Consider the following 12,370-nt stretch of genomic DNA (forward strand, 5'->3'; position numbering starts at 1 on the left):
TCCAGTCTCCTTATGGACCACAACTAGGGCTTGGGGTCAGAAAGACCTGGGTTCGAATCTTAGCTGTGTCATTTCCAAGCTGTGTGAATTTGGGCAGCTTCTCTAAGCCTCAGTGTCTATCAATAGCATCACTTCTGTCATAGGTTAGTGTGTGGATAAGTAATGCTGAACCAGGGCCCAAATAGGAATTCCTTTGCATATGACACCCGGTGCAACTGTCTGGCATCAATTCACCCTCATTCGCAGCCATGGGATAATAGGGCTTCCTCGATTATAGCAGCGGAAGGTATCCCTGTACCTGAGTGACCTGCCACCAACACTCAGGAGCCCTACAGTCCTTAGTTCTACCTCCTTCATGTCAGGGGGAGAGGTGGGTAAGCAGGTCTCCAGGCACTACTTTTTCTTGGCTTGAACCCCTTGGGATAAGCTTTCCACAGTCCTTAAGACATAGTGCTATGTGACCCTCAGATGCTGTCCTGCTGTGGCCAAATGCTCCTGGAGGTCAGAGGAAAGGAGTGGGGGGTAGTCACAGCTAAAGACTTTATTCCAAAGAGCCAAACTTGTTTAAGGCTGGGGCTCTCAGGCATCATGCTCTGAACTCAAAATAGGAGTCTCTCTTCTGCCGTTCCTGTGAGGAGACCCTCTTCCCTGAGGGGAACGTCTGGTAGGTCTTCAGGTTATCGGGGGATACTCTTAAAAGGTGCCACTTATCCTTCGAGCTCAGAGGAGGCCTGGGGATGAGGATGGAGTCAGCGTTAGGCAGTGTCCTGGGGAGGGAGGGTGAAAAATGCCCAACCACAGGCCCACCTACCCATTACCTAGCCCATGTTGACCCTCACCCTGCTGGCTGCTCATCAACTTAACATCTGATAAGTCAAGCTGCACTTTACACAACTTATATTTGCACAAGAGTAGAGTGGTTAAGAGTGAGGACATGGGTGTCAGACAGGCCTGGAATGGATTCTGGCGCAACTCCTGCTAGAAGTGTACACATATCAAATGAACTGATGTTGGTACCTCCCTCTTAGCTTTGTGTCGAGGTGTAAATGGAGTAATGCATATAAAGCACTTAACATAATGCTGGACAAGGACCAAACACTTAACCAATGTTATAAGAAATGATGATGGTAGTGGATGGTGATGGTGATGGTGATGATGGTGATGATGGTGATGGTGATGAAACTCAGGGAAGGGCAGGAACATGCCCCAGGCCACAAAGGCCATCAAGGAAAGGGCTGACTGCAGGCAGTGACCCTCTTACTCCCAACCACCTGGCTGGCCCTCTGCATTGGACACGAAGCCATCAGCACAGCACAGGACGCCAGTTTGGAGAAGAAACAAAGCTGGGGTGTCCTAGGCTCCCCACAGCTGTGGGAGTTGCAAACCCTGCCCAGAGTGGTTTCAAGAGGAGATCTGACCCCAGGAAAAACCCCACACGGTCTCCAGCTTTGGACTGACTCAGAACCACCCGGGGGGTTGGGTTGGCTAGCCCAGGGTCCTGGAGTTGGCACCAGGAGACCTGGGTTCCTCCAAGTTCTACCTCCAACCAGACTTGCCACCTGGCACAAATTTCTGAGGCTATCGCTAAGCCTGTTTTCCTATTTATAATATGGGCTCATCTATCTCGCAGAGGGGAACCTATAGAGGCAGTCAAATCTGTTTCTTTAAAAGAATCATTAAACTCTATGGAAAGGGTTGCTGCTTTATCAACAATGAAGATGGTGAGGCTCGGGGCTCTTGAGGCAAGCAAGGGGTCAGCATGGAGATGGAAACCCAAGATCTGCCCACTGACCTCCTGATGCCCCCGACCCCACATGACACCTTGACAGCACAGACTTCTGATCTCTCTGCCTGGACATCAGGAGGGAAAGTAAGGAAACCATGTGCCTGGGTCATCTTGCAGGGCAGACCTGGCCTTCCCTGGGGAAAAGAAAGCCCTCTTGGATAAAAGCAGTCAGATGTAGGCATTGCGAACCTTTCATATTTTGTCAGATGGCAACTGGACTTTGAAAGCTATTTTCAAATATCTAGGAAAACATTTCCCAAGTCTGGTTGGGGTTAGGGGCACCAATCACCTGTTCTGTGTAGTGTCCTCCACGTCCACCAGAGGGCAGCAGCTCTTTGCTGCTCAGAGCAAACTCGGTGGAGTTTGGACAAGTGTCTTGGCAAGGGAAGAATCCTACAGATTGAGCCTAGCAAAAGTTATGGGGTTTGTATCTGGCTAGGAAAATGCTCTTCCTGGTTCAGCCCATTCAGTTTCCTGGCATCCTGAAGCTTCCAGAACCATGACCACCTAGCTCTGTAGCTGTTATCCTTTAGAGCAAAAGCTCTTTAGGGCAAGATCTTAACTCATTTCTCAGTCTGGGTGCCTGCATGCCTGGCTGAGCACAGGTGCCCTGTGTACACATGTTTGTTAAGTGTATGGATGGAGGAAAAGCAGGTACTCACAGGTCGGTGGGGATGGGGTATTGGTCTCCCTCCCTCACAGGCAGCACGAAGTAGGGGACCCGGGGCACCATGCCTGTCTTATCTTGATAGTACTTTCGATGCTGCTGTGCCAGCTACAGTTTAACCAAGGAAGAGATGGCAGTTTGTTACTGTGCAGGAGTGACCTTGGGCACCTGCAGTCCCCGGGTGGGTGACCTCTCTGAGCCTGGCTTCTCACCTGTCTGATGGGGATAAAGGCATGCCTCACACCAGCTTTGCTATGGAGAGTGAATGAGACAAGTGACCAGCAGAGGTAAGACACATGAGGCCCAGCTCAGCAGGAGGCGAAGGGAGCTCCGTGTGTTCCTTTCTCCCGTTCCCTGCCTCAAGGACAGAACGCACTCTGTGCGAGAGCCAAGATGGAGAGCAAAGGCCTTCCCAGGCCCGCTGAGCTGGGCCCACAGCTCGCCAGATCTGACAGCATCAACCTGGTCCTCTCCCTGGACCCCCCTGTGCTCCCATGTCCTTGGTCAGCCTGGAGGGGTGTTTGCAAGTGAGGGAGACAGTGAGGTTTCCAGGACCAAGTGGAGAAAGGCCCTGGCCCCCACTAAGGTAGTTGAGCCCCTGTGGTGGCTGGGATGCATCTGGCCAGGGGAGCAGAATAAGAACACTGGGGTCTGGGCAGGTCCCCTCCATTTGCCTCTAGGGCAGTCAGGGTCCAGTTTGGGGCTGGGGTCGACTTGGGGCACATCCTCAGAGGCCTGTGGAGCAGGAGGTGTCTGGTAGGCACCTGGCTCCAGGTGGGCAAGTACCGCTGAGAGCAGACTTGGGGCTGGAGCCGGGTGGGGACTTAGTGGGCCCTCTGTGGCTGTGTGTTTCATCCTGGGGGTGAATTTGCGGCATTTTACTCAGGCAGGAGGTAAGTAAGGGTCCACAGGACCGAGAGGCCACAGGGCAGAGGTGAAGGCAGAACATCCCAAAGGCTCTAGCTCTCCCAGCCATGGGGAGCAGGGACAAGAGTAACGGGAGGCCCTGGATGAGGGGTGATCCAAGAAGCAGAGTCCTAGCCCACTCCCCACTGCCCCAGCCAAGTTCACTGGATGCCCTGCTGGCTCAGGGCTCTGTAAGAGCAAACAGAGGCATCCTGGGGGTGAGAGGTCTCCCCTGGCCCCGGCCCACCTGGTAGAAGCGGGTGAGTTCGGTGGAGCGGTCACTGTCTAAGTTGAAGCGGGTGTAGCTGGGCTTGTGCAGCCAGCAGGCCTGTGTGTGGGAGCAGTTACTCAGCTCGAGGTTGCGGTTCGGGGAGAAGATGGTCGGGAAGTGGCCGCCTTTGCTGAAGGGAGTGTGGCTCTTCTCCATGGCCGCGTTGCGGTGGTCCTGGAAGTACTTGAGTGTGGTGGTGCCATAGGTGGAGCCAAAGGAGAAGGCCACACCTGGAACATGGCCTTTGTACCTGTGACAGCAGTGGGGGAGGGGAGGGAGAGGTCAGGGAAGGGCTCCAGGGCCACCTCCACAGGAGGCCTTAAAACCTGGGGGTGAGGCCACTGTCCCCGTGGGTCACCTCTGAGCCTCGAGAGACTTCCTAAGGCTCACTGCCCCACTCAGGTCTCTGGGGGGAGGACAAGCAAAAGAGACCGTGGACCTCCAGGATGGTCACATCTCCAGATCAGAGCCTTGAGTGATGAAAGCCCGCCCCAGTCCAGCCCTGCTGACTCGTGCTGGGCTCAGTGTCAGCCTCCTCCCCGAGCATCAGCGGTCACTCCTGCATCTCAGTCCTCAGGTGGTTCAGAACATGGGGAATGAAAGAGGTGCTGGTCACTGGGTCCTGCCAAACCCCAGCAAAGAGGTAATAAGGTGACAGGATGAGAACTAAAGAAAGGTTATCGACAACATTCTGTACGGAAGAGAACATGACTTTAGAATATCAAACTGGCCAAGTGCGCCTTCAGGTGTAAAGGCAGCTGCCAGTCCTTTTCCAGCATGAAAGAACTCAGGAAATAAAGCATCCTTGGCCTCTTCAGGAAAGTAGCAGAATCCCACCAACAAAGAGGTGATGCGAAAGAAAACAGTAATGTAGAAACTGTTAGAATGACTGGTGGTTAGCTTCAAATCTATTTAAGTACAAAACTAGGAAGAGCAACGAGGGGAAGGCTGGTTGCAGAACAGAATGTAAGTGATATGAAACCTGGTAAAGTAAAAAATAGTTTAAACAACAAAAATTGGGGAGTGGGTGGAGAATTTCTAAAGTAGAGTCAACCCATGGCATCGAAAACTGAAACATCTAAACACACACACATATGTACACACACAGCATAATGACTCTAACCCTGTGATGGTTTTTATAGTTTCTCTCTCTCTCTCTCTCTCTCTCTCTCTCTCTCTCTCTCTCTCTCTCTCTCTCTCTCTCTCTCTCTCTCTCAGATGGATCTTTTAGGAACTAATATCTCCTGTGATGAATTAGCATTCATCTCGAGTCTAGCCCTTCAGTATTCTTCTCTCCGGTTAATCCTACTAAGATTAAATTTCACGCTTTTCACACTCAAGTTGCAAATACAGTGTGGTCATGTTTTTGTAAAATTGCTTTGTCTACCTTTGTACCCAACTGCCCGTCCATCTCGCCTTTTATCTGACGATACACATAAAGAGAAACCTCGACTGAAGTTCACCGGATACCAACTTTGGTGAATTTTAGGTGTTTGGATCAAGGGGGTGTGGGGGTTGTTGCCTTCTTCTCTGTACATGTGTCTTCTTCTTTTTTAAGAGTCAGATGACATTAAGAGTTACTTTATTGGGAACCTACTGTGTGCTAGCACAATGCTAGGTCAATAGGGAATTGCGAAGTCCACACACAGCTCAGCCCTCCTTCCCTGAGCCTTCCCCCTCACCGTTTATTGAATCATGGGCATGTTTGCAGGGGCTGTGCTGACAGTCAAGGCTCTGATGCTGTTAAGGAGGAAGGCCTATTCCCACGGGGTGGGGGGTTGGTGGAGCTCCATGAAGGAGTTTCCATTGGGTGAGGCTTTGAGGAGAACCCCAGTGTGGGGGGACAGACCAGGGCCTGGCTCTCTTCCCTGCTCATCTTCTAGGTGCTAGTGTTACCCCAGAGTTCTCTTCTCTTTTCAGAGACCCATCCCTCGGTGGGAGCTCATGATGTTAGACTTCCCACGTGAAGGTCACCCAGATCTGTGTGTGTCTGGCCCAGCCCTCCTCCTGGCTAAGATCCGCACACACAGCTGTCCACCCAGAGACCGCCCACAGACTCTGCACTCAGAATGACTGAAACTGGCCTGCTCCTCCTTCTGGATATTCTTGTTGTGGTGAAGGCCATCCTTCTCCACCAGACTCCACCAGAACCCAGGAATCACCCCGCTGTCCCCTGTACCCAACCTGTCCCTGAGTCTTGCTTGTGCTCCCTTGTCAGTGACTCTCCCACAGTCCTCCTCAGTCCCACGGTCCTCCGTCTGTGGTCCTCCTCCATCCCACTGCTACAAGCCTTCCTCTTTGCTCACCTGGGCAGTCCCGCCTCTCCTAACTAGTGTCCTAGAGCAAGTTCCATTCCTTCCAGCCTGTCGTCCGCAGCAATGCCAGATCACCAAGGCTCACTGCTCTCTTACCACGTCACGACAGGCGCCCTGTGCTCAGGAATGTTACTCCGGAGCTCCACGTGCCTGCGAGGCCTCCAAGCCTTCACATGCATTTCTTCTCCTGCGGTGCCTACCTCCTCCTGCCCCTCGGAGCCCGTCCCACTTACTCCCAGAGCCAGGCTCTCTGCATCTTCTCTGGCCGCATGCCCCTACCAGTATCTCTGCCTCCCAGGATTATCCTGCATTCACACAAATCCACATTCGTTCATTTCCTCTGCCAATCTGTGTTCTCTTTTTTCCCCAGCACCTGATACATGACAAGTGTTCAATACATGTTCACTGGAAGAGGCAAAAGCCCAGAAACCTGGGGGCATCATGTCCTGGAACTGTTTCCAAAGGGGCTTGTCTCTGTCACAAAGCGTCCCACCCACAGGGACATTTGTGCTCCTACGAAGAAAGTAGCTATAGAAATGTGACGTGTTCTTGTGATTCTTCTCTTCACCACCCCCAGGCTCTCTGTGTACTCCTCCTCTGCTCCCCGCTTCTCCACCTTCTCTGAATGCCAAGGTATTTGCATTCCGATAGAATAGAAGCCCTCTCCTCCGCATCCTCCTAGGGTTCTGCCTGGATTCCAGGCTCCGTTCAGGAGTTGCAGCTCAGGGAAGGGCATGTGCATGCACATGCAAATGTTCACGTTTATTTGGCACTCAGTGGATACGCCTTGGCTACCAAGGGCTGTGTCCCTTGTGTGCACTTGCATCTGTGTGCCTTGAGCACGACCCCATGCAGTCCCACTGGAGAGCCTTCCAAAGGCCCGTTTTGTTGGTCATGTGGCAGGTCACATGGAGGGGAACAGAAGGATGGCAGGTCTCACGACTGGGCATCAGACAGTCCCTGTGGTGCCACCACACCTCCTCCTTGACCCCTTCACCGCTCCTGTGTCCTCTCCCATATGCACACCACATGAGCTAGGAGACAGCGCTTAACTGGCCCCTGGGCAATGATCACACATGCATCCAGAAGTCCGCTGTGGTTGGTTACTGGACGCTTTGGGAGCAGTCCCTCCCTGCCATTTACTAGCACTGGTTGGCTAACATGAAAATTAATTACCATGAGCCATTGGGGTTCCCATGAGCAGCCCTATTAACTAATTAACTTGTTACTATTTAGCATGTCCTCATCCCACAGGCGCCCTCTTCCCCACAACACCGCCTGCTGTGTACCGTTCCAATCAGATTCTTCCCCTGGGCAAAATCTTCCAAGGCTGCCCATCGCCTACGAAATCAAGAACAAACTGAGCCAGGCGCTCAAGGCCCCACTTGACACCACCCTCTGCGGAAGGTCTTTCCAGTCTCATCACCCCCTTTCATGCCGTCGCTCTTCCGCTGCAGCCAAACGGGCCTCTTGCCACTGTGGACGTATATCCTGCTGACACCCCCGCCCCATGCTTTCCTCAGGCCACTCCTCCATCCAGAAGATGCCTTTCTCCTCTTCTGCCTCCACTGATCTCATCCATCCTTCCAGGAGCACGTCTAACGCCCTCTTTGTATGGAGCCTCTTCTGACCTGCCCCAGGGACTGAGGCTGTCCCTGCCGCGGAACTGTTTTTGCTCTTTGTGTTCTCTCTTACTTCTCAGTTCATGCTCTGCTGCGTCGTGATTCCCTGGGGCCTTAGCATAGTCTTTCCTTTGGAAGTGTAAACTCCGTGGGGAGACAGGGCTGTGTCTCCTCCCATCTCCCTCCTCGCCATGCCTGGCACTCAGTAGATGGCACTCTGTAAATATCGCTGAAGTGAACTGACAAATGGAGGCACACTTTTAAGGCATGGTGATTCTTCTGGAGAGAAGGAGGGTCCCTGTTCCAAAGCCCAGGTCTCCAGGGCCTGTGACCCCTGTTTTTTAGGAAGGCTCCCCAGTTCCTCAGGGTTGTGTGAGAGGCATCAGTTTCCTATCTGGACACCCAGGGCCTCCTGCATCCTCCCGAACAGAGAGCCTTTCACACCCCAGGATGCACTGGCCTGTCTTCAGGGCTGCACCTCCAGAGCCAGAGCCTGGGCTGAAATGAAAGGGGCTTCGGAAACACAGCTGCCAAATCCTCCCTCCCCCTCACCTGGCCCTCCCTGTTCTCACTCTGAGAGGTGAGGTCTCAGGCCTGAAGTCGTCAGGACCAGGCAGAGGGGTGCCAGGGGTGGCTTATATCGGCTCACAGAGGCTCAAGAGAGCCGGCTGCTAAATTCTCAGGATATTTGCAAATCTGCTGTTAAACAAGCTGGTATTAAAAATTAAACTATATAAAGTTAATATAAAAGAAATATTAAAAACAAAGGTTAATAAATTCTCAGCACTCATCATGTTCTAGTTATTTTATACATTTCACTGTTGTCCATGTTCTTGAGGTACTTTCTGTTAATTATATCTGTATGGTGGGATTTTTTTGTGTGGTGCCACGTTGCTGCATCTCTCTCCCCAACTCTGTGTTTAGTGCATCGTATTGATAACTTGACATCAGCTGTGGCAGGAGTATTTATAGCACAGACATGAATGATGCTACAAATCAAGGCTCTTTCTCCCCAGAGATCGGGTTGTTAAACATTTACCAGCACAGCACTGCGTTTGCCCATCTGATGTATGGGGATTCCAGGGACAGGGGCACAGCCACCTTCTGGGACCACCCTCTTAACAATGGCAAGTGTGGAATGGACTGAGTTCAGGGTCCAGAGGCCCCTCAGGTCCGGGCCCAGCTTAGTGGCAGATATGGGCCCAGCTGTCACTCCAGACAGATGGAGGGAGGGGCTGGGGTGCAAGTCCTCCTGCCCTCCCTCCTGGGTGGGAGCTGTGGTCATCAGGGGCAGAAGCAGTCTGGGCATGAATGAATGCACAATGGCAGGTCACATGTTTGCACTGAGGTCCTGGTGAGGTGTGGTGGGAGACAGAGCAAGGGAACAGATGTCACCCAGATCTGACCTGCAAGCTGGAGGCACAGAGTGTCACTAGGCCAGTCTCATCCTTTAAAAGGCTTGTACAGTCCCAGGGACTCTGACCCAAGAGTTCCCTGCTCACTGCAGGGATGGTACACAGGCCAGGCAGAGACAAGGTGCTTGAGGACTGTGCCACCCGGACCAGCCAGGGATGAGAGGGAGCAACTAGTCTGAAGACCAACATCCTGTTTCCCGTGGTACCTACAATCAGGCCTTGAACAGTGCAGGGATCGACCTAAGGGAAATGGCTAACAGTTGGCGGGGTTGGGGAGAGGGGGTGTTGAAGTTACAAAGGCCTATCTAGGCAGTTTGCTGCATGACTTTAAGCAAGTTGCTCATTTCTCTTCTAGGTTGTTGTGAAGGGTTTTTAATAAAAAGTTTATAAAGAACCCAGCACAGTGCCTGTCATATAGTAGGTGCTCATAAATGGGTGCTCATGGTGCTGCTATAGGGCATCAGGGACCTGGTTACAGTGCAGCTCTTCCATCACCAGCCTGGGGTTCAGGCATGTCCCCCCAGGACCTCGGTGATGGCACTGGAAATAGGAGAGGGCTGGGTGACATGATCTCTGAGGCCCTTACCACTCTAGGTATTCTCTGCCTTTATGAATAAAATTGGTAAGGGGGATGATTGGAGTGTCAGAAGAGACTGGATTGCACTGAAAATCCTGTGATTAAAGTTTGAAAAGACACACAAAAATAATAATTATCCAAGTGTGGTGGGGACTCTTGGATTCTTTTATTAAGTTAACAAAATTGTCAATGAGGTAGCATTTGGGATGATAAGGCCACTCAATTCATCCCTCATGGATGGGGATCTTTAGGGAGAGGATGCCCCTCCCAGGAAGGTCCAGCCAAGAAAGCAGCAGGTCTATACTCAGCTGCTCAAACTAGCCCAGTCCAGGCTTGGAGCCTGGTTTACAATCCACTTGTTATCACAATTTCTAGATCGATCACAGGACAGAGTGCTCAAGGGACCTGCATACAAATGCTGTAAACAGGAAAGCATCCAGAGATTGTTTCTGAAACAATCACACCCTCACCCTCCCCTCACACAGACCTAAATAGAGTGGGAGCACCATTGGGGAGGACTAAGTTCCAACTGGAGACTGTGGGGGACTTAAGGAAAAAAATCATTGTATAAAATCAAACTTATGCTAAACACCCAGAATGTGGTATAAGCACCACTATCCAAGACTGCAAAGATGGATTTGAAATAATATATATTTACCCCAGACTGGGAACCCCTCAAGGGAAGCCCCCACCCTGTTTTTGTCTTAATAAAACACCTGGAATATTCTAAGCACTCAACAGGTCTTTCTCAAATGAACGCCTAAATGAATAAAAGAATAAAAGACGTGATCTGGTCAATCAGCTTTGTCTGATGGGAACCCAAGTAGCTTTTGAGCTCTCCAAGGTCCTGCCCACAGTGGGCTGGATTAAAACTGCAGTACCAGCCCCTGGTTACTGCAGAAATGACTTTAATACCACAGCCCCGCAAATGTCTTGCTTGTCCTGATTCAAAACAACCCAAACTTCATACTAAGTATATTGCGAACTCTTGTGCTCATTTATCAGCCTGCTCAGTTCACAGGGGAGAGTATACGATTTTTTGTTTGTTTCACTCACGTGGAGGCCTGCCTGCAGAATTCTCAAGACATTAATTTCATTCATTCATTCATTCATTCACTCACTCATTCATATCACATGTGCCGATACTGTGAGGGTTGCTTCTCAGTATCCAGCTCCTGCCCTCAGTGCCCCTAAGGACTAGGAGGAGAGGTAAGATGACCTTATACCCTGGGGAGGAGGCTGGGAGTGGAAATCTCAGACATTTTGGGAGAAAGGACAGGAAGGAAACAATCGGACTTGCATCTTAGATGTCCAGAGTCTAAAAACATCCAGAGAAAGAAAAGGTAGGTTTGACCCTGCATTGGGAAATGCTGAAGGCCGGGCAGCCCTGGGGCTGGGAAGCTTTCACCGCACACTGAGAAGACGCAGTGAGGTCTGCGGGAGAACCGGCCCAAGGAAGGACAGGGCACACCACTGTCTTACCGGAGTTTCGAGCCCCGCCCCCAGGCTCTCACCGGTCTCCTGAGCTTCTTGGAACGACAAATACTCATGTTGCACGAGTCTCAGGCGCCCGGAACTTTGCCGGGGGCTGATAAGCCTGCTCACTTTTCGGGGATCTCTCACCTTCTAGTTCCTGCCTGGGTGTCCCAGAAAACACCAGCCCCATACGGTGTCTCCCTTGATGCCCCCAACCCGGCCCTTATCCACCGGATGTCCCTTCATCATGGCCTGGGTGTATTCCGCCCCTGCTAGGGACAGACTTCCTACCAAGGGGAACCTGGAGAGCCTCCCCTCAAGCCCCGGGAAGACCACCCAGCCATCCGAAGAATTGGCACCTCGGATTCCTTCAAACCCCAGAGGCGCGGGGGCGGAATTTTGACAACAGAGGAGGGTTTTGGGGGAGGGGAAAGGGAGAGGTGCCCCAGCGGCTGTGACCCACAGGTTCAGAGAGGTGCGCGGCGGCCTTACCCGGGCATGAGGGCAGGGGGCACGTAGGCAGCATTGAACTCGGTCTGTAGGGTGCCCGCGCTGCGGGAGGCCATGGTGGGTGCTGCAAGCGCGCAGCGAGCCCTGCGTTCTGGCGCTTTCCGCTGGAGGGTCAACAGTCCGGGTCACCTGGCAACCGCGCGCCTAGCAATGTCACTGCCGCAGTGCCGCCTCTGTGTTCCCCTGCCCGCTCCCTTGCCCCCTGCCCCCCCCCCCAAAACCTACTTCCTGGAGCACATCCGCGGGGCGCGCGCTGGAAATGCTCCATTCTCCACGTGCACTACTGGGTGACCCCGCAAACCACCGCTCCCACCGAAGCTCCGTTCTTACATCCAGGAACGGGCTCACCTCTGGCTTCGCTGCGTGGTGACGCTCAGATACGGGACGGGACTGGAAACTCCATGAGGAAGGCGGGCTGGATTCGCTCTTGTCCACCTCTTCACTGAAGGACTCGCGGTGACCCTGCTTGGAACGCCCTCGCTTTGGAGGAGGCGCAGAAATCAGCAGCCCCATCACCGGAGCTGCTGCCCCAACTCTGGGAGCCTGAGTGGCCTCGGGGGCCCCCAAGGGTCATCTCTCCCCAAGGCTGCCCGCAGTGCCCCGGATCACCAGGGGGATATTTTTCATTAATCGCTCCTCTCTCCCGGGGACTTCTCATCTCCTCTTGCCCTTCAAACGACTCTATAAGAGTAATTTGTAGGGGCAAAAAGCAAATGATGGGAAGATCAGGGTTTGTGATTTACACGTCCCCAACTTTACAGTTCAGTCCAACCCAAATCTACAGGGTTGGCCTCCTTGCCCAGAGAGCAAACCTGTGGAAGGCCG

General features: G+C 52.6%; 1 protein-coding gene across 1 annotated transcript; it reads right to left on the bottom strand.

Moving 5' to 3' along the window:
* Window positions 1–575: 575 nt before the first annotated feature.
* On the bottom strand, window positions 576–11,601 carry CIMIP2C (ciliary microtubule inner protein 2C). The gene is made up of 4 exons (XM_090280197.1): window positions 11,528–11,601; window positions 3,607–3,880; window positions 2,449–2,561; window positions 576–731 (listed from the first exon to the last, which is right to left on the bottom strand). The coding sequence occupies exons 1-4, from the start codon at window positions 11,599–11,601 to the stop codon at window positions 587–589; spliced, it is 606 nt and encodes a 201-aa protein (XP_090136323.1). The 3' UTR covers window positions 576–586.
* Window positions 11,602–12,370: the final 769 nt, after the last annotated feature.

Source organism: Furipterus horrens, unplaced genomic scaffold, assembly GCF_987537825.1.
Source record: "Furipterus horrens unplaced genomic scaffold, mFurHor1.1.pri manual_scaffold_6, whole genome shotgun sequence".
In the NCBI taxonomy this organism is placed as follows: Eukaryota; Metazoa; Chordata; class Mammalia; order Chiroptera; family Furipteridae; genus Furipterus; species Furipterus horrens.